Source organism: Leptodactylus fuscus, chromosome 3 (genome assembly GCF_031893055.1).
Source record: "Leptodactylus fuscus isolate aLepFus1 chromosome 3, aLepFus1.hap2, whole genome shotgun sequence".
Lineage (NCBI taxonomy): Eukaryota > Metazoa > Chordata > Amphibia > Anura > Leptodactylidae > Leptodactylus > Leptodactylus fuscus.
This window is the reverse complement of record NC_134267.1, coordinates 191,042,911-191,062,758: the sequence shown is the minus strand read 5'-3', so window position 1 is coordinate 191,062,758 and position 19,848 is coordinate 191,042,911. Positions and strand designations below refer to the sequence as shown.

The window sequence follows — 19,848 nt, the reverse complement described above, 5'->3', positions numbered from 1 at the left end:
CCACAAATTACAGTCATGTGACTGGGGCTTTACAGATCTTGTACTGAAAGGTAAAGGTCTCTGCATTCTGTACTTTTAAACAATTAATTTTCACTATTTACATCGCACAGGATCTGTTTTATAGTTTACCGTGCAATGTTATTACATCCTGTACTAATTTCACGTCTGCTATAAAACAAATACTGTGTGATATACATAGTGAGGGGACCCCACACAGTACAATCTGCCCCTCAGTGGCCCCCCACACAGTACAATCTGGCCCACAGTGGCCCCCACACAGGATTATACCTGTATACTCCACAGTAGCCCCCTCCCACACAGCATAAACTGGTCCACAGTAGCCCCCTCCCACACAGCATGAACTGGTCCACAGTAGCCCCCTCCCACACAGCATGAACTGGTCCACAGTAGCCCCCTCCCACACAACATGAACTGGTCCACAGTAGCCCCCTCCCACACAACATGAACTGGTCCACAGTAGCCCCCTCCCACACAACATGAAATGGTCCACAATAGCCCCCTCCCACACAACATGAAATGGTCCACAGTAGCCCCCTTCCACACAGCATGAAATGGTCCACAGTAGCCCCCTCCCACACAGCATGAAATGGTCCAAAGTAGCCCCCTCCCACAGAGCATGAAAGATCCACAGTAGCCCCCTCCTACACAACATGAAATGGTCCACAGTAGCCCCCTCCCACACAACATGAAATGGTCCAGAGTAGCCCCCTCCCACACAACATGAACTGGTCCACAGTAGCCCCCTCCCACAGAGCATGAAAGATCCACAGTAGCCCCCTCCTACACAACATGAAATGGTCCACAGTAGCCCCCTCCCACACAACATGAAATGGTCCACAGTAGCCCCCTCCCACACAGCATGAAATGGTCCAGAGTAGCCCCCTCCCACACAACATGAACTGGTCTACAGTAGCCCCCTCCCACAGAGCATGAAAGATCCACAGTAGCTCCCTCCCACACAGCATAAAATGGTCCACAGTAGCCCCCTACCCGCACAGCATGAAAGTCTACAGTAGCCCCCTCCCACACTACATGAAAGGTCCATAGTAGCCCCCTCCCATACAGCATAAAATGGTCCACAGTAGCCCCCTACCCACACAGCATGAAAGTCTACAGTAGCCCCCTCCTACACAACATGAAATGTCCACCGTTGCCCCCCTCCCCTGACAGTGCAAACAAACACAATATAGTTACCTGAAGAGCTGCCGGGTGTTCTCTCTTCTGTTCACTGCGCGCGCTGATGACTTACGTCATCACGCCCGCGCTTGTTCAGAGGTCACACTCTGTAGTCAGTGTAGGCCGCGTAGTACGCGTGGCCTACACTGAGCTACACTGACAGCTTTCAGCTGGATGCGCATTTGCACAACCAGCTGAAGGCAGCGATCGCTCACTAACGGGGAATCCTGCATCGGATTCGCCGTTAGTGAGCGATCAGGGCGACAGCACGCGTGCCAGCAGAGGGGGCTCTGCGTGCCCTCTCTGGCACGCGTGCCATAGGTTCGCCATCACTGACATAGGCTGACCATACATATAGATATATATATATATATATATATATATATATATATATATATATATATATATATAGATATAGAGATATTTCTTCACAGATCTAGCCAGTTTTGGTGGAGACTATATATATATATATATATATATATATATATATATATATATATATATATATATATCAGTTTTATTGACGTGCCCATACACAATTTTTTAATGATACACTTTGTAGACAATGTCATCCACTTTGATGGCACTGTCTGGCTTTTCATATATTTAGTTGCACAAGGTGAGAATATGTACAACTAAGGCTAGGTTCGCATCTGTGTTTGATCACCGTTTAGGGATTTCGTCCCCCAAGCAGGACTTTTGACTCCACATTCGGGCGGAAACCAGACAGATCCCATTATAGTTTATGAGGGCCACAGGCTTCCGTGGGTAACTGCTCTTTAAGCGGATTTGGTTTCCGTTTTTTGGGTTCTCCAAGCGGATCTGAAAAATGGAAACCCCAACACAGGTATGAGCCTAGCGTAAATGGGCGTGCAGTTCAGTCCACTAACAAGGTTTCAGCTTGCCAGATGTTGAGCAGAACAGAACATACAGAACATACTTATAACAACATCACAACCTGGTATGTCATATATCACTGCAGTGCACCAGGCTATTTAATGTCAATGGTAATGTATACTAAAAGTGAACCTGTCAGAAGATTTCTTCTGCCCTGTCAAAGATCAGGATGTTAACACAGGGAGAGAACTTGAGTTCTGTTTATAAGATTTGGAGCAGAGTAAATCCTCCCAGGACTCCTGAGACAGTAAGAGATCTGGTTATTCCGCCCACACAGACTGATACAGGGAGAGCTGTCAATCAATGTGTGGGGGCGGGGTAACCAGGACTCTCACTGTCTCATAGGAGTCCTGGCAGGATATATTCTGATTTCTACTGCAAAATCCTTCTTCAAATCATATAAGTCTATATATCACACACCTCAGACAGGGCAAAGGATACCTGATAGGTTCACTTTAAGTTTCTCATTGGTGTGACCATGTACCAAGTCATGCAGCACTCTTACTACATGCGGTGCACAAGATATACTATCTCTACCATTACAAAAATCCTGAACCCATCCATCCCATATTCCAAAGACATACTGATAGGGAAAAATGTACATTGTGAACTCTATGTGGGGCTCACAATCTACATTTAAAAAAAAAAAAAAAAAAATCCTGAACCCAAAGAGTTAAATGAGCCACCATAAAACTTTAGTTCTGCACTAAAGTCTCTGAGCCCTAGAGAACAGCATTTACCGCAACATTGATTGATACAATAATTTACATTGCTGCATAGCAACATGGAGACAGAAGCTCGATCATGCTTTTCAGAAGAAAGTAGAAGAGCGCAGTTTATTAAAGTGTCGCAACGTTAGAATCTATGTGTGGGAGTCGATTTAGCACCCACAAATGGTATGAAAGGGTCAAATTAAAGTAGTAGCGTATCAAGTATGTAAACTGTAGTATAAAGTAATACAAGAGTTATGGATTCATTTCACATGCAGGATGAGGACAGTCAGTACGCTGGACAACAACAGGTCTACCGAGACATTGGGGAGGAGATGCTGCTTCATGCCTTCGAAGGATACAATGTGTGCATCTTCGCCTATGGACAGACTGGAGCTGGTAAATCATATACCATGATGGGTAAACAGGAACCAAACCAACAAGGAATCATACCGCAGGTAAATCCTACTAATATTGTGTTTGGATGTTTGTTCCTCAATGACACCTAGACCGGCGAACGGATTTGGCTGAAATTGCGCACATACATACCTTGGGGCCCAGATTGAAAGATAGGCTACATGTAATTCCATACACCGCCGAAATTCTCTCCCTTGACCAGTGCTTTTCACTTTCAAATTCGCTGCAGAACCTGGGATGACGTCATCCCAGCCCTCTCAGAAGCTCACCCGATTGGCTGCCGCTTCTCTGTGTGGGCAGAGCTATCGGCGCACAACAAGCAAACCAACATGGCGTGGCTGTGCGCTCCGCAGTGGCCGGTGCAAGCGCCTGGACTGTGGGGCACCAAGACATGCAGGGCTCGCCACGGGATCAAACTATTGTGCCACAGCCGTGGGAAAGGCTCGCCTGTGCCACTCTCTAGAAAGCCTGCTGTCCCGCACCACCTGCGGCCTACAGAGTCTGCAGGTCAGTCGGGCATATAGCGCTCATGCACCCTATGTCTGCGTTCACACACCGTCATTTGGCAGCGGGACACTGCATGTGACGGCAGAGGAGTTAGGGTATTTTGCGGAGGGGGGACTGCTAAACAGGGAGGGTTGGGGGTGCAGGTGATGCCCGACAGGTGGGGGCCATAGGGGGGGGTTCTGCAGGAAAAGCGGGGGTGGGGAGGTTGACCTGGGGGGCCCCCTGGGAGGGAGAGGGTGGGGGCGCAGGGGGAGCTGCGCGCGCGCAGGGGAATCGGCATCCGCGCTGGGAAACGAGGGTGGCTGCAGGGAGCCAGGAACAGGCGGTAGGTAAAGAGCCCACGGGGACAGGTGAGGAGCTAATGGGACAGGGGCGTGTAGGAGTGGATGTGGCGGCACACGGCAGATCATAACCAACGGCGAATGCCTAAATATCAGCGGCTCAGCGCCAACTCCAATGACGAAGTCACGGGCAGATGCTAGTAACACTATAAGTCGTCTGTAGACATTATACAATGTTAAGACTGAACCTATGGCCTATTCTGACATGCCTGCTTTAGTAAATATGTCTATTCCAATTCAATCCAAAAGATTGTAACATTGTAACATCATTGTAACAAATAGAGATCAAAGCAGAGAATTCCTTTAAGGGTTGTGTCTGAATATTAGACTACAGTAACGTGTAAAAGGCCATTGTGGATCGTACTGATTCAGACATTGTAGTTGTAACTGTAGTGGGTAGTTTGTTACAGGAATGGAACGAAGAATAGAGACGTTTCATTCTGCTTTGTAAATAAAGATCAGATAGACGGTTGTCTTTTTGTAGTAGTGGATGTAATTTGCGCAAATTACACGCAAATTACATCCACTACTACAAAAAGACAACCATCTAACATCCATATTTCCGGACCCCCCTCTCCTGTGCTATAGACAGCCACCAAACCTCAGGAATATGATGGTCAGTAGCTCATCATCATCCCCAACCAACACAGGAACATTTCCATGTGGAAATAAGAGGTGCAAAACCTGCCCCCACATACTGACCATTGACAGGATAGAGATACCTAACTCGAACAAGGAATATAACATTCCAGGTACCTTCACCTGCAGCACTTCCAATGTAGTGTATTTAATTATGTGTACCAAATGCTCCACTGAAAATCTGTATGTTGGAGAGACCGGACAGCAGCTTAGACTGCGCATGAACTCACATCGCCATACTATTAAAGAACAAAGAACTGACCTTCCCGTGTCAAAACATTTTTGCAGTGGGGACCACAACATCACCAATGACATGAAAATTCTGATTTTGAGAGGGAATTTCAGATCTAAGAGAGAAAGGCGCATACATGAATATAAATTCATGACACTGTTTCAGACACTAGAGTGTGGGCTTAATGCATCACAGGGGTTCATGTCTTTTTACAGTAACTTGTGAACTGATAAGGACCTGTAAGTGTCTACATTGTATCTACCAATTACCACATTGTCTCTACCAAATGCTTACATTGTCTCACCAACTACTAACAACCAACCTCCCCCCCTCCCCCTGAAATCTAACACCCTTTGTGCCTTCTCTGTATATATATATATATATATATATATATATACATCCTTCAAAAATGTTTTTAAATTTGCTTTGACAAAGGAGCCTTTTGCGCTTCGAAACGTTAGCCATTTGTCATCATTATGAGTTAGCCATTAAAAAGGTATCAACTACTGAAGATCACCAAGTTTTCGTGTTTTTTATATTACCAGTAGATTGTACAGAATAATAAATGGTGGCATCATGAAGAAAAAATTGTCCCGCAAACATTAAGACCTCATATTGCTCTGAGAGTGGAAAAATAAAAGGGTTATGAATAGAGATGAGCAAGTACTGTTCGGATCAGCCGATCTGAACAGCACGCTCGCATAGAAATGAATGGACGTAGCCGGCACGCGGGGGGTTAAGTGGCCGGCCGGCGTCAAAGCGGAAGTACCAGGTGCATCCATTCATTTCTATGGAGCGTGCTATTTGGATCAGCTGATCCGAACAGTACTCGCTCATCTCTAGTTATGAAGTTTGGAAGGGGGGGAGTCAAAAGAAAAAAATAAAAAATACCCGTGGCAGGAAGGAGTTAAAGAGGACCTTTCAACAACTCCATCATCTGCAATTATTTGCAATTTTTTAATAGATTCTGCTTCACTGATCCTGGCATAGTTTAGAATTATTTTTTTAGTCCCTACCGTTCCCGAGCAATCAGTGTTGTTAGTTTTGGCACCCAAACTGCTATGTAGGCTCTCTGTTGTCAGGTGGACAGTTCCTGACTGATTGCTCCTTTCCAGGACTGCCCACCTGACTGTATAGAGCCTAATTAGCATATTAGGTGTGGAAACTAATAACACTGATTGCTCGGGAATGGTGGGGGCTAGAGAAAAAAATCCAACTGTGCCAGAATCAGTGAAGCAGGGCCTATTCATGGATGCAAAGATTTGGAAATGGTGGAGGTGGTAAGAGATCCCTTTACAGGTGAGTGGGGAGTAAGCCGCTGGTAGACACATCTGGGGGTAAATAATCTAATCTGAGATCAGGAAAGTTTTCACATTCAATTGTGTACTGGCCGGGCTGAAATTATCATGTTTATTAATGTAATGTATTTGGCCACGTTTAGTGTAAGCCCAGCCTTGGAAATCAATAATCCCATTTGGTCATGATACAAGCTCTGGATCAGGCCTATTATTGTTAATGGTTAGAGATGAGCGAACACTAAAATGTTCGAGGTTCGAAATTCGATTCGAACAGCCGCTCAATGTTCGTGTGTTCGAACGGGTTTCGAACCCCATTATAGTCTATGGGGAACAGATACTCGTTAAGGGGGAAACCCAAATCCGTGTCTGGAGGGTCACCAAGTCCACTATGACACCCCAGGAAATGATGCCAACACCTCTGGAATGACACTGGGACAGCAGGGGAAGCATGTCTGGGGGCATCTAACACACCAAAGACCCTCTATTACCCCAACATCACTGCCTAACAACTACACACTTTCCACATTCAAAAAAACCTCTATCAAAGTGGGAAAATACCTGGAAACCTTCTTTACTCCCCAAATGGATGGACACAAACCCCAATTTAAGCTCAACAAACAGTAACAACCACCCCTTTAAATCACGTTCCCCATGACAACCACAAATGGAATAGGCAATGGGAATTCCAAAAGCCCTCACCCTTAACTGTCATTTTGAGAGTGTGTGTGTGTGTGTGTGTGTGTGTGATGTGGTAAGACCTTCCAAAATTCACTTTTCTAGCCCTTAACATGAGCCCTTCCAAACAAAGTTACATGACCTTAAGCTGAGCTACCAGCAGAGATTGAGGCCCTTGGCATGAGTAGAGCCTTGCACCAGCAGTGTTTTTGGCACTTAGGGTGAGTTGAGCCTTGTACCAGCGTGTGTCCCTTAACATCAGGCGGGCCCTAAGTTCTGCGCTTTGCACAAAAGTTCCACATTAACTAGGCTGAATGGTACAAAGATTAGTAGGCCCGAGAACCAGGAACAGGTCTTGCAATGGCTGTCGGATAACGCTTAAAGCACATTGTCCACCAGCCAGTCAGCCTCTACCTCCTCTTACCCAACAGTCTTGTCCTCCTTCCACCCAAAATTCCCAATCTTCTCAGAACAATAACCCCAACTGTCCCTGCTCCCCAGAGCTGTTCTCCCTTCCTTTGACTGTACCGCAACCTGCCCCTCCATTTCGCGATTCCACGGACCTAACAGACGAGTATCTGTGTCCAGATGCTCAAACACTAGAGTCTCCTCCATTCCATCTCCGGTCGATTTGGTGGCGGATGACCAGCAACCCACCCTCATCGACGACGATGAGACGCAGTTGCTGTCAGGGCAGCCAGTTGACATGCGCATTGTGCAGGAGGAGGAGGCGAGACAGGAGTTGGAAGAGGAGGTGGTGGACGACGAGGACACCGACCCCACCTGGACAAGGCAGATGTCAAGCTGGGAAAGTAGTGTGGATGTTGAGGCAGGTGCAGCACCAAAAAGGGTAGCTAGAGGCAGAGACATGTCCAGAGGCAGAGGTCAGCTGCTTTGCCGAAGCCAGGCCAGACCCGGAATGTCCGAAGATGTTCCCTTTTGTACCCAGCCCAGAAAAACTCCCCCATCGAGGGCACGTTTCTTGAAGGTGTAGAGTTTTTTCAAGGAATGCGCCGAGGACAGATATAGTGTCGTCTACACAATTTGCCTCTCGAAATCGAGTAGGGGCCCTGAGAAGAGCAACCTGTCCACCACTTCAATGCACCGTCATTTGGAATCCAAGCAATGGAATCAGTGGCAGGCAGCAACGGCAGGACAAACGTCGCCCGCCGTTCATGCCACTGCCTCTGCTCACAGTGCTGGCGATGCACTCCAGAGGACGAGCCAGGACATCACTTCATCTGCCTCCGCCACTTTGTTGACTTCTCCCTCATCCTCCCCTGTTTCTGTCTTATCTCCTTCTCCTGCACCATCAAAGGCACCATCAGGCGCTTCTTTACAACAACCCACCATCTCTCAGACATTGGAGCGCCGGCAGAAATACACCGCTAACCACCCACCCACGCAAGCCTAGAACGCCAACATCGCTAAACTGCTGGCCCAGGAGAGGTTGGCGTTCCGGCTTGTTGAAACTCCCGCCTTCCCGGACCTGATGGCAACTGTGGCACCTCACTATGCCGTCCCTAGCCGTCTCAACTTCTCCCGGTGTGGCGTCCCCGCCTTGCACCAGCACGTGTCACTCAACATCAGGTGGGCCCTTAGTTCCGCGCTTTGCTGCAAGGTCCACTTGACCACCGACACTTGGACAAGCGCCTGTGGTCAGGGATGCTGCAGTGCTTATCTTTAATGACAGGCAGGGTGAATGTGGTGGAGTCTGTTCCTCGGGTGCAAACTGGGGTGGCCTATCTCCTCTCCCAGGCCAAAATTCATGGCAGGAGTAGACTGAAACCCTACGACGCTGCAACCTCCACCACAGCTACTAGCGGCAAACGCTAAAACACTGGTGTGGGGAGACGTCAGCAGGCGGTGCTGAAGCTCATCAGCTTGGGGGACAGACAGCACAGTGCCTCCGAGGTCAGGGATGCCATCCTGGCTGAGATGGCATTTTTTTTTCCCTGCTACACCTGGGGCCTGGCATTTTTACGCCTGTGATAATGGCTGGAACCTGGTAGCGGCTCTGGAGCTTGCCAGCCTCCAACACGTTCCATGTTTGGCCCACGTCTAACCTAGTGGTGCAAAGTTTTTTAAAAACATACCCAAATGTACCGAAGCTACTGTTGAAAATGCGGCGCTTGTGCGCCCACTTTTGCAAGTGCACAGGAGTCGCTGCTAGCCTAAAAACACTCTAGCAAGGCCTACATCTGTCCAAACACAGGCTGTTGTCCGTCATTCACACACGCTGAAACCCTACAATACCATATCTTGAGCAGGGTGTGTGAGCTGCACAGACCTTTGATGGAGTTCCATCTACAAAACCCAAGGGTTCCTCAAAGTCAGCAACCAAAGTTTCTGCACCATGAGTTTCCAGGGGTGGCAGAGTTATGGCTAGGGGAAGAGGCATGGATAGGGATGATGTCTAGGGGCAAAAGCAGTGTGGATGTGGAGGCAAGCTAAGCAGGAAAAACTGGGGGTACAAGCTAAGGCATGGACTGGGGTGATGTCTAGGGGCAAAAGCAGTGTGGATGTGGAGGCAAGCTAAGCAGGAAAAACTGGGGGTACAAGCTAAGGCATGGACTGGGGTGATGTCTAGGGGCAAAAGCAGTGTGGATGTGGAGGCAAGCTAAGCAGGAAAAACTGGGGGTACAAGCTAAGGCATGGACTGGGGTGATGTCTAGGGGCAAAAGCAGTGTGGATGTGGAGGCAAGCAAAGCAGGGAAAATGGTGGCTAGAGGCAAAGGGATGTCCATAGGCAGCAAGGGCAAAGATGCAAAACTCTCCCGTTTCAAGAATTTTCCTGACTTGTTTCCCCACAAAACATTCCTGGGAGGAGGGCTGAAACACCACCCTCCTCCTCCTCCGCTGTTAGATTTACCCCAGCTACGAGCTGAAAACGCTGCAACACTGGTGTGGGGAGACGTCAGCAGGCTGGGCTGAAGCTCATCAGCTTGGGAGACGGACAGCACACTGCCTCTGAGGTCAGGGATGCCATCCTGGATGAGATGGCAATTTGTTTATCCCCGCTGCCCCTGGGGCCAGGTTTTTTAGCTTGTTGGAGGGCTCTGGAGCTTGCCAGCCTCCAACACGTTCCATGCCTGGCCCACATGTTCAATGTAGTGGTGCAATGATTTTTAAAAACATACCCCAAATTAGCTGAGCTAAGGGTGAAAGTGCGGCACTTGGACACCCACTTTCCCAAGTCTACAGTACCTGGAGCTAGCCGCAATACACTCCAGCAAGGCCTACATCTGCCTGAAGCACCTACTGTTGTGCGAGGTCACCACACGCTCTAACCCTAGATACCGTATGTTCAGCAGGGTGTGTGAGCAGCAGAGACCTTTGATGGAGTACCAGCTACAAAACCCAAGGGTTCCTCAGAGTCAGCTCCCTCACTTTCTGCACCATGAGTTTCCATGGGTGGCAGACTTATGGCTAGAGGCACAGGCATGGATAGGGGTGATGTGTAGGGGCAAAAGCAGTGTGGATGTGGAGGCAAGCTAAGCAGCAAAAACTGGGGGTACAAGCAGCCGGTGACATCATCACTGACAAGCACAGCTGTCTGTCAGCTGACAGGCTGACTTTCACCAAAATGAACAGACAATGGATAGACTCATCATATACATGTCGGTTACATGACAAATTTAGTGCAATTTGCAAGTCCAAGATGGTTTGGAGATCTGCGGAGAGGAATCTCACCACCTCTTGCGGGTGCCATCATTTGGAAGGCAAGCCCTGGGCTGGGGTGAGAGCAAGCGCAGGATAATCGTCGTTTGGCCTGGCGGCCACTGCCTCTTCCACTGTTGACAGGGCTGGCGCTGCAGTCCAGACCAGGAGCCAGGACACCTCCACATCTGCCTCTGACACTTTGGGGAGTTCACCCTTATCCTCACCTTTTCCTGCCATTTCTCCTTTTGCCCGCGCCATCATGCGCCTCTTCCCAGCAACTCCCCATCTCCCAAGCCTTTCATTTCATGCTAAAGTACAGCGCAACCCACCCACATGCCCAAGGCTTCAACGGCCTCATCTCAAGAAATCTGGCCCAGGAGATGTTGGAATCCCGGCTGGGGGACACTCTGCCCTTTTTGGGCAGAGTGTCTACTGCGCCACCGCACTGTGCCGTCCACACCAGCACTTTCCCCCAAACATGAGGCGGTCCCTAAATTCAGCGCTTAGCCCTAAAGTTCCATGTGACCAGTTACGAATGGACAAGTGCATGCGGACAGGGACGCTACCTTTCAATTTGGGCACAGTGGTTGAATGTAGTTGAGGCGTGGACCGGGTCGCAAAATGTGGTGGCCTGACTTGTCTCCCCACACAACATTCCTGGGAGGAGGGCTGAAACACCACCCTCCTCCGCTGTTAAATTGACCCCAGCTACGAGCTGGAAACGCTGCAACACTGGTGTGGGGAGACGTCAGCGGGCCGTGCTGAAGCTCATCAGCTTGGGGGCCAGACAGCACACTGCCTACAAAGTGAGTCATGCCATCCTCGATGAGACGGCAATGTGGTTTTTGCCACTGCACCTGGGCCCAGGCATGTTGTCATGTGTGATAATGGCCGTAACCTGGGATTGGCTCTGTAGCTTGGCAGCCTGCAACATATTCCATGCCTGGGCCACGTTTTTAACTCATTGCTGCTAATCTTTTGAAAAAGGTACCCCAATGTTCCTGAGCTACTGGTGAAAGTGTGGCGCTTGTGCGGATAGTTTTTAAAGTGTATAGTTGCCGCTGCTAGCCTCTATGCACTCCTACAACGCCTGTACCTGCTGGAACAACGGCTGTTGTGCGACGTCTCCACACTGCTGGCACTAAACATATCATGTGTTGAGCAGAGTGTGTGAGCAGCACAGACCTTTGATGTAGTTCCAACTCCAAAACCCTCGGGTTCGTCAAAGTCAACTCCCTCAGTTGCTCAACCATGAGTGGCCATGGGTGGCAGACTTATGTGAAATCCCATCCCATCCATTGCACTGGACACGAAACATTAGCATGCGCTCAGCACAACTTCGGATATGGCAGATGCGTTAAGCAGGGTGCAGGGTACAACACAGACCAGGCCCGAGCACCAGGAACAGGTGTTAGAAATACTGCAGCATCTGCCATTTCCTTCCAATTTTGGGGTTTTGGACCCGCCACCGACTTGTCTGGACCTAAGTGGGGATCATGAGACACAGTTGCCATCAAGGCAAGCTGTGGTCATGTGCGGTTTGCAGTAAGGGGGCAGTGCGCAATTGGAAGAGGAGTTGGTGGATGACGAGGCCACCGACCCCACATGGACAGGGGTGATGTCTAGGGGCTAAAGCAGTGTAGATGTAGAGGGAAGCTAAATCAACAAAAAACCTGGGTAGAAGCAAAGGCATAAACTGGGGTGATGTTTAGGGGTGAAAGCAGAGTAGATGTGGAGGGAAGCTAAGCAGCAAAAACAGTGGGTAGAAGCAAAGGCATGCAAAACTCTACCCTGTTGGAAGACTTATTCCTAGGTCTGGAACACGTTAATGGCCCCCCTGGACAAATTACTGCCACTCAGGGGCCTAGTGTCACCAGGAGGGACAAGTATAGGCGCATGTTGTGGGAATACCTGGCCGACACCAGCTCTGTCCTCTCCGATCCCTCTGTGCTCTACAGCCTAAACTTATTTTCTCATCTTTTTTTCTGAACTGCACATCTCTTGCCTGCTTCCTTTGGGATCTTAGAAATGGTGGTCCACTTCCACAGATGGTAACTTCAATAGACAGTGTAACGGGAGTAGCTGAGGGATCGCTGTCTTAACCACTTTTTGGCACAAAATTAACTTCCAAAGCCAAATATGGTGCAAGTATATGATGCAAGGACACCTACACACCTATCTCTGACACATTGGGGAGTTCACCCTCATGCGCCCTTTTGGCCTGCACCATCATGCGCCTCTTCCCAGCCACTCCACATTTCCCAAGCTTTTCATTGCAGGCAGAAGTACAATACAACCCACCCCCATGCCCAAGCCTGTAACAGCCTCATCGATAAACTGCTGGCCCTGGAGATGTTGGTGTTTGTTTATGCTTCTGGAGACCCAGGCCTTCCGTCAGCAGATGGCAGCTGGGGCACCTCCCTATGCTGGGCCTAGCCGTTACTACTTCTCTTGGTGTGCTGTCTCTGCCTTGCGCCTGCATGTGTCCCATAACATCAGTCGGGCCCAGAGCTCTGCGCTTTGCTGCAAGGTCCACTTGACCACCGACACATGGACAAGCGCCTGTGGTCAGGGATGCTGCAGTGCTTATCTTTAATGACAGGCAGGGTGAATGTGGTGGAGTCTGTTCCCCGGGTGCAAACTGGGGTGGCCTATCTCCTCTCCCAGGCCATGGCAGGAGTAGACTGAAACCCTACGAAGCTGCAACCTCCACCCCAGCTACTAGCGGAAAACACTGTAACACTGGCATGGGGAGATGTCAGTAGGCCGTGCTGAAACTGATCAGCTTGGGGGACAGACAGCACAGTGCCTCCGAGGTCAGGGATGCCATCCTGGCTGAGATGGCATTTTTTTTTCCCTGCTACACCTGGGGCCTGGCATTTTTGCGCCTGTGATAATGGCTGGAACCTGGTAGCAGATCTGGAGCTTGCCAGACTCAAACACGGTCCACGCATGGCCCACGTTTTCCAACTTGTTGGTGCCATGTTTCTTTGAAACCTACACCATTGTGCCTGATATACAGGTCAAAGTGGGGCCATTTTCGTAAGTGAGAACTAGCCTCTGCTAGGCAGAAAACATTCAGAGCACACTCCTCTCATCTTCGCACCGTTGGCTGGCGGAGGAAGACGAGGGGGTTGGAGTGGCATCTGATGTCCCTATCCCACACGAGGCTAGAGGGTGCACTTCAGTGCATCCCATTGCTTCACCACAAATGGTGTGAAGGGGAGTGGAAAATGGAGGAAATGGAGAGTGACCCTTACAGTTGGGGCCAGCAAAGGCATGCCAAGTAACACACTGGCACACATGGCTGACTTCATCTTGGGTTGCTTTTCAACACATATTTCACATCATGAAGAACAAATAATACTGGATTTTTTCAAGCCTCGAACCCCGGTCTAGGTCTAATGTCTGTTCCTTTCTTATATTAGGGGAGAGGGAAAAAAAATTACTTCAGTGATACGTTTAGCGTACATAGACTGACTATTAATGTGTATCCCACTTAGTGTTGTTAGGGTTACACACCGTCACAACCTGGCTAAAGCTTCTATAGCTGTTAATAAAGTCAACATAACTTTACGGTATCCAAAAAGACAGCTGGTACCGACAGAGAGCAAGACAAATGTCACCCAAAGCTGTGAGCTCTGAACACCCACAGTGACTTTGGCGTCATCATCATTATAAGGGAGTGGGTGGTAATAAATAACTTGGCAGTGCCTAAAACCCAAAAAGCTTATACAACTATATTTACATTAAGATACACAAATGAAACTTTTCAGTAGCATGTCATGAGACAAGCTGATAAGCTCTTCCTTTGTGCAGTGCTATTTGAAAGTTAAACGCTGCCTTTATTTTAATTCTGGAGAAGGTGCAGACATTAGATTTAGAACATGTTGTCTTCATTGTCCAAATCCTCTATATAGGTAACGCGTTTTTCGGGCCGAGCTGTCTGGGAACGAGCTGGTGCAGCACTGACAACCTGGGTGAATATGGCAAGAGCCTGAGATGTAGGGTGAATGAATCCCCAAATTATTTGTGGAATTCCCAGTGAGACAATGGCACTGTATACCAGTATTAAAAATTGTGGGTGCACGTAACCCCCATATATTCTTTGAATTCCCAGTCAGACAATGGCACTGTATACCAGTATTAAAAATTGTGGGTGCACATAACCCCCATATATTCTTTGAATTCCCAGTCAGACAATGGCACTGTATAGCAGTATTAAAAATTGTGGGTGCACGTAACCCCCATATATTCTTTGAATTCCCAGTCAGACAATGGCACTATATACCAGTATTAAAAATTGTGGGTGCACATAACCCCCATATATTCTTTGAATTCCCAGTCAGACAATGGCACTGTATACCAGTATTAAAAATTGTGGGTGCACGTAACCCCCATATATTCTTTGAATTCCCAGTCAGACAATGGCACTGTATACCAGTAGTAAAAATTGTGGGTGCACATAACCCCCATATATTCTTTGAATTCCCAGTCAGACAATGGCACTGTATAGCAGTATTAAAAATTGTGGGTGCACGTAACCCCCATATATTCTTTGAATTCCCAGTCAGACAATGGCACTATATACCAGTATTAAAAATTGTGGGTGCACATAACCCCCATATATTCTTTGAATTCCCAGTCAGACAATGGCACTGTATACCAGTATTAAAAATTGTGGGTGCACGTAACCCCCATATATTCTTTGAATTCCCAGTCAGACAATGGCACTGTATACCAGTAGTAAAAATTGTGGGTGCACATAACCCCCATATATTCTTTGAATTCCCAGTCAGACAATGGCACTGTATACCAGTATTAAAAATTGTGGGTGCACGTAACCCCCATATATTCTTTGAATTCCCAGTCAGACAATGGCACTGTATACCAGTAGTAAAAATTGTGGGTGCACATAACCCCCATATATTCTTTGAATTCCCAGTCAGACAATGGCACTGTATAGCAGTATTAAAAATTGTGGGTGCACGTAACCCCCATATATTCTTTGAATTCCCAGTCAGACAATGGCACTATATACCAGTATTAAAAATTGTGGGTGCACATAACCCCCATATATTCTTTGAATTCCCAGTCAGACAATGGCACTGTATACCAGTATTAAAAATTGTGGGTGCACGTAACCCCCATATATTCTTTGAATTCCCAGTCAGACAATGGCACTGTATACCAGTAGTAAAAATTGTGGGTGCACATAACCCCCATATATTCTTTGAATTCCCAGTCAGACAATGGCACTGTATACCAGTATTAAAAATTGTGGGTGCACGTAACCCCCATATATTCTTTGAATTCCCAGTCAGACAATGGCACTATATACCAGTATTAAAAATTGTGGGTGCACATAACCCCCATATATTCTTTGAATTCCCAGTCAGACAATGGCACTGTATACCAGTATTAAAAATTGTGGGTGCACATAACCCCCATATATTCTTTGAATTCCCAGTCAGACAATGGCACTGTATACCAGTATTAAAAATTGTGGGTGCACGTAACCCCCATATATTCTTTGAATTCCCAGTCAGACAATGGCACTGTATACCAGTATTAAAAATTGTGGGTGCACGTAACCCCCATATATTCTTTGAATTCCCAGTCAGACAATGGCACTGTATACCAGTAGTAAAAATTGTGGGTGCACATAACCCCCATATATTCTTTGAATTCCCAGTCAGACAATGGCACTGTATACCAGTATTAAAAATTGTGGGTGCACATAACCCCCATATATTCTTTGAATTCCCAGTCAGACAATGGCACTGTATAGCAGTATTAAAAATTGTGGGTGCACGTAACCCCCATATATTCTTTGAATTCCCAGTCAGACAATGGCACTATATACCAGTATTAAAAATTGTGGGTGCACATAACCCCCATATATTCTTTGAATTCCCAGTCAGACAATGGCACTGTATACCAGTATTAAAAATTGTGGGTGCACGTAACCCCCATATATTCTTTGAATTCCCAGTCAGACAATGGCACTGTATACCAGTAGTAAAAATTGTGGGTGCACATAACCCCCATATATTCTTTGAATTCCCAGTCAGACAATGGCACTGTATACCAGTATTAAAAATTGTGGGTGCACATAACCCCCATATATTCTTTGAATTCCCAGTCAGACAATGGCACTGTATACCAGTATTAAAAATTGTGGGTGCACATAACCCCCATATATTCTTTGAATTCCCAGTGAGACAAAGGAACTGTATAGCAGTATTAAAAATTGTGGGTGCACGTAACCCCCATATATTCTTTGAATTCCCAGTCAGACAATGGCACTGTATACCAGTATTAAAAATTGTGGGTGCACATAACCCCCATATATTCTTTGAATTCCCAGTGAGACAAAGGAACTGTATAGCAGTATTAAAAATTGTGGGTGCACATAACCCCCATATATTCTTTGAATTCCCAGTCAGACAATGGCACTGTATAGCAGTATTAAAAATTGTGGGTGCACATAACCCCCATATATTCTTTGAATTCCCAGTGAGACAATGGCACTGTATACCAGTAGCAAAAATTGTGGGTGTATATAGCCCCAATTCTATTGCTAGGGGACTTGCAGGGTATTTCTGAGGTGAAGGTGGGGGGGCACACCGTTGGAACGGGGATTTGGGGTGTATATATGGGGTATACGGGAATACACTGTCAGTGTGTTCCATTCAGGATCCTGGGAAAGCTGGGTTGCGGCGATTGAGCCCGTCAGTGCCACGTTACACTGACAAGCTTCTCCCTGGAATTGAAGTTATATGTAAGCCCAATATATTCTTTGAATTCCCAGTGAGACAATGGCACTATATGGCAGTAGCAAAAATAGTGGGTGTATATAGCCCCAATTCTATTGCTAGGGGACTTGCAGGGTATTTCTGGGGTGAAGGTGGGGGGGCACACCGTTGGAACGGGTATCGGGGGTATATATCGGGTATACGGGAATACACTGACAGTGTATTCCATTCAGGATCCTGGGAAAGCTGGTTTGCGGCGATTGAGCCCGTCAGTGCCACGTTACACTGACAAACTTCTCCCTGGAATTTAGCTCTTATAAGAGCTGTTGGTTGTCTTCTCCTTCCTATCCTAGCCTGTCCCTGCCTACCCAGAATCTAAGCCCTAGCTAACTGGACGGAAACCTCCGTCCCCGGTGAATTGCAAGCTCAGAATGACGCGAACCTGGGCGGCGCTGTTCTTTTAAATTAGAGGTCACATGTTTTCGGCAGCCAATGGGTTTTGCCTACTTTTTTCAACGTCACCGGTGTCGTAGTTCCTGTCCCACCTACCCTGCGCTGTTATTGGAGCAAAAAAGGCGCCAGGGAAGGTGGGAGGGGAATCGAGTAATGGCGCACTTTACCACGCGGTGTTCGATTCGATTCGAACATGCCGAACAGCCTAATATCCGATCGAACATGAGTTTGATAGAACACTGTTCGCTCATCTCTATTAATGGTCTTTTGCTGAATCTCTAGCGGTTATACTGAGGTCTCTCCTTTACAATAACTCCAGTATGTATAAGGATGTACGCTATTTGTTATTCCATATTATATATAATAACTGCGCTCTGACTTTTATAATTTGCTTTGCTACATAAAACATGATTCCCCAATGCAATAAATGAAGTCATGGCAACCCTTATCAGGAGGCAAGGTTGCCGTATAGGGTTATCTAAGGCCACAGACGTCACACCATGATGCACAGATGACATTCGTGTCTGGACGTTATACTCCGCCCGGCTGACATTTATAGACTTTATAGACTTTATAGGTTTCACTTAAGTCACATCGGACTTGTGTCATTTCCTGTCATTACAATAATGAATAAATCTATAGAAAATGACTGTGCTTATGTAAACAACGTATCTCTTCCCTTTAAGGGTTCACTGTCCAAGTGGGGATTAACTTGCGTTTAATCTGTTTAACCCCTCGCTATCTGAATTATTCATTGGCGCCACACAGTCTATAAAATATTCAACATATACTCTGTGTCAGTGAATTATTCATTAACCCTACACTGTCTGTAAAGTGTTAACCTCTTGATGACTGTGAATTGATGGCCTTAGTGACAAGATTAATCGTATTTGCGTATTATTTTATATATATGATAGGTAGCTAAGTGACATTATTAAACCTTTGTCTTTCAGCTCTGTGAAGATCTCTTTTCACGGATCAGTGACACGACAAACGACAACATGTCTTACTCGGTGGAGGTATGTGTCATCAGTTTCTATATATTTAATAAGACTTCTTGAGCTTTCTGCTAGAAGGATTCCAAGTGATGGCATATCGCTATGACCCCTACCAATCTAGAGAATAAAAGGATCTTGGTGCTGATATAGCGCTATATTACAACACTGGTTTTCCTGCACAGCAGCGCCCAGACCTAATGGAAAAGGCTGCAGTTCTCTAAAAAGCTGGGTGGCAAGATTGCGGTGATGTGCAAGACATCTCAGTTGCGTCCATACAGTTGAAACTCTTTCATTATAGGAAGTTGTGTTATATGATCTCAATGTGACCCACTAGCCCAGAGCTCTCCTGGGTAGACTGGATGTCAGTATATCCTATGTGTAGCACTTCCTATGAACTACAGGATTACATCAGCACCTATCAAATTTCTACTGGCATCTATGAAGGACCTTTTCTCCCCAATCTTTGCTCTCCTTGCTCCTCTTTATGTTCCCCCATTTACTGTAAATGATTTGCATACCATGTCATCATATATAGCAGCAGTAGAGCAGTAACAAAGTAGTCAAGTCCCTTGATTCGCACTGTCTAGCTATATATGTATACAGTGTGCAGAATATCCAGTGTAGCCTAAGAGATGCTGCTTCATATTACTCTCCGTGCCTCCTGCTTGTAAGAGTTTACAGGAGGAAACCTAACAAGCAGGAATACTCCAAAACAAAAAAGAAGAAGCACCAAGCAATCCATAGTGTAGTAAGTGGATATACAGACACAAAAAGGGGATATATATCGTATATGTCTCACCTTGAGAAGTTGTGAGGACAGTCACAACTCCTTTGAGTACATTAGGACCATTTAACAGAGGGCCCCTTCTCTGGGTGAAGAACAGCTGCTACGTCCTGACACCCCTTGGGTGTAACTAGAAATGCTCAAAAGACCAATACTCGGACCAAAAAAGTCGATGTAGTAAAAGGAACTGCTCTCTCACTGGAATTTTGATAGGGTTTGAGTTTTATTAAACAAACAATGACAACACTACGCGTTTTGGGCTTTCAAACGTTCACCCTA

General features: G+C 46.9%; 1 protein-coding gene across 9 annotated transcripts in view; it reads left to right on the top strand.

Annotated features, from left to right (window-relative positions):
• Positions 1 to 19,848, top strand: part of KIF1A (kinesin family member 1A) — a 130,089-nt gene that overhangs the window by 38,326 nt on the left and 71,915 nt on the right. For all 9 annotated transcript variants that reach the window (XM_075268914.1, XM_075268913.1, XM_075268912.1 and 6 more), the window contains exons 4-5: positions 3,083 to 3,262; positions 18,741 to 18,806. In XM_075268914.1, coding sequence (XP_075125015.1) covers positions 3,083 to 3,262; positions 18,741 to 18,806 — 246 coding nt within the window. The remainder of the gene's footprint in view (positions 1 to 3,082; positions 3,263 to 18,740; positions 18,807 to 19,848) is intronic.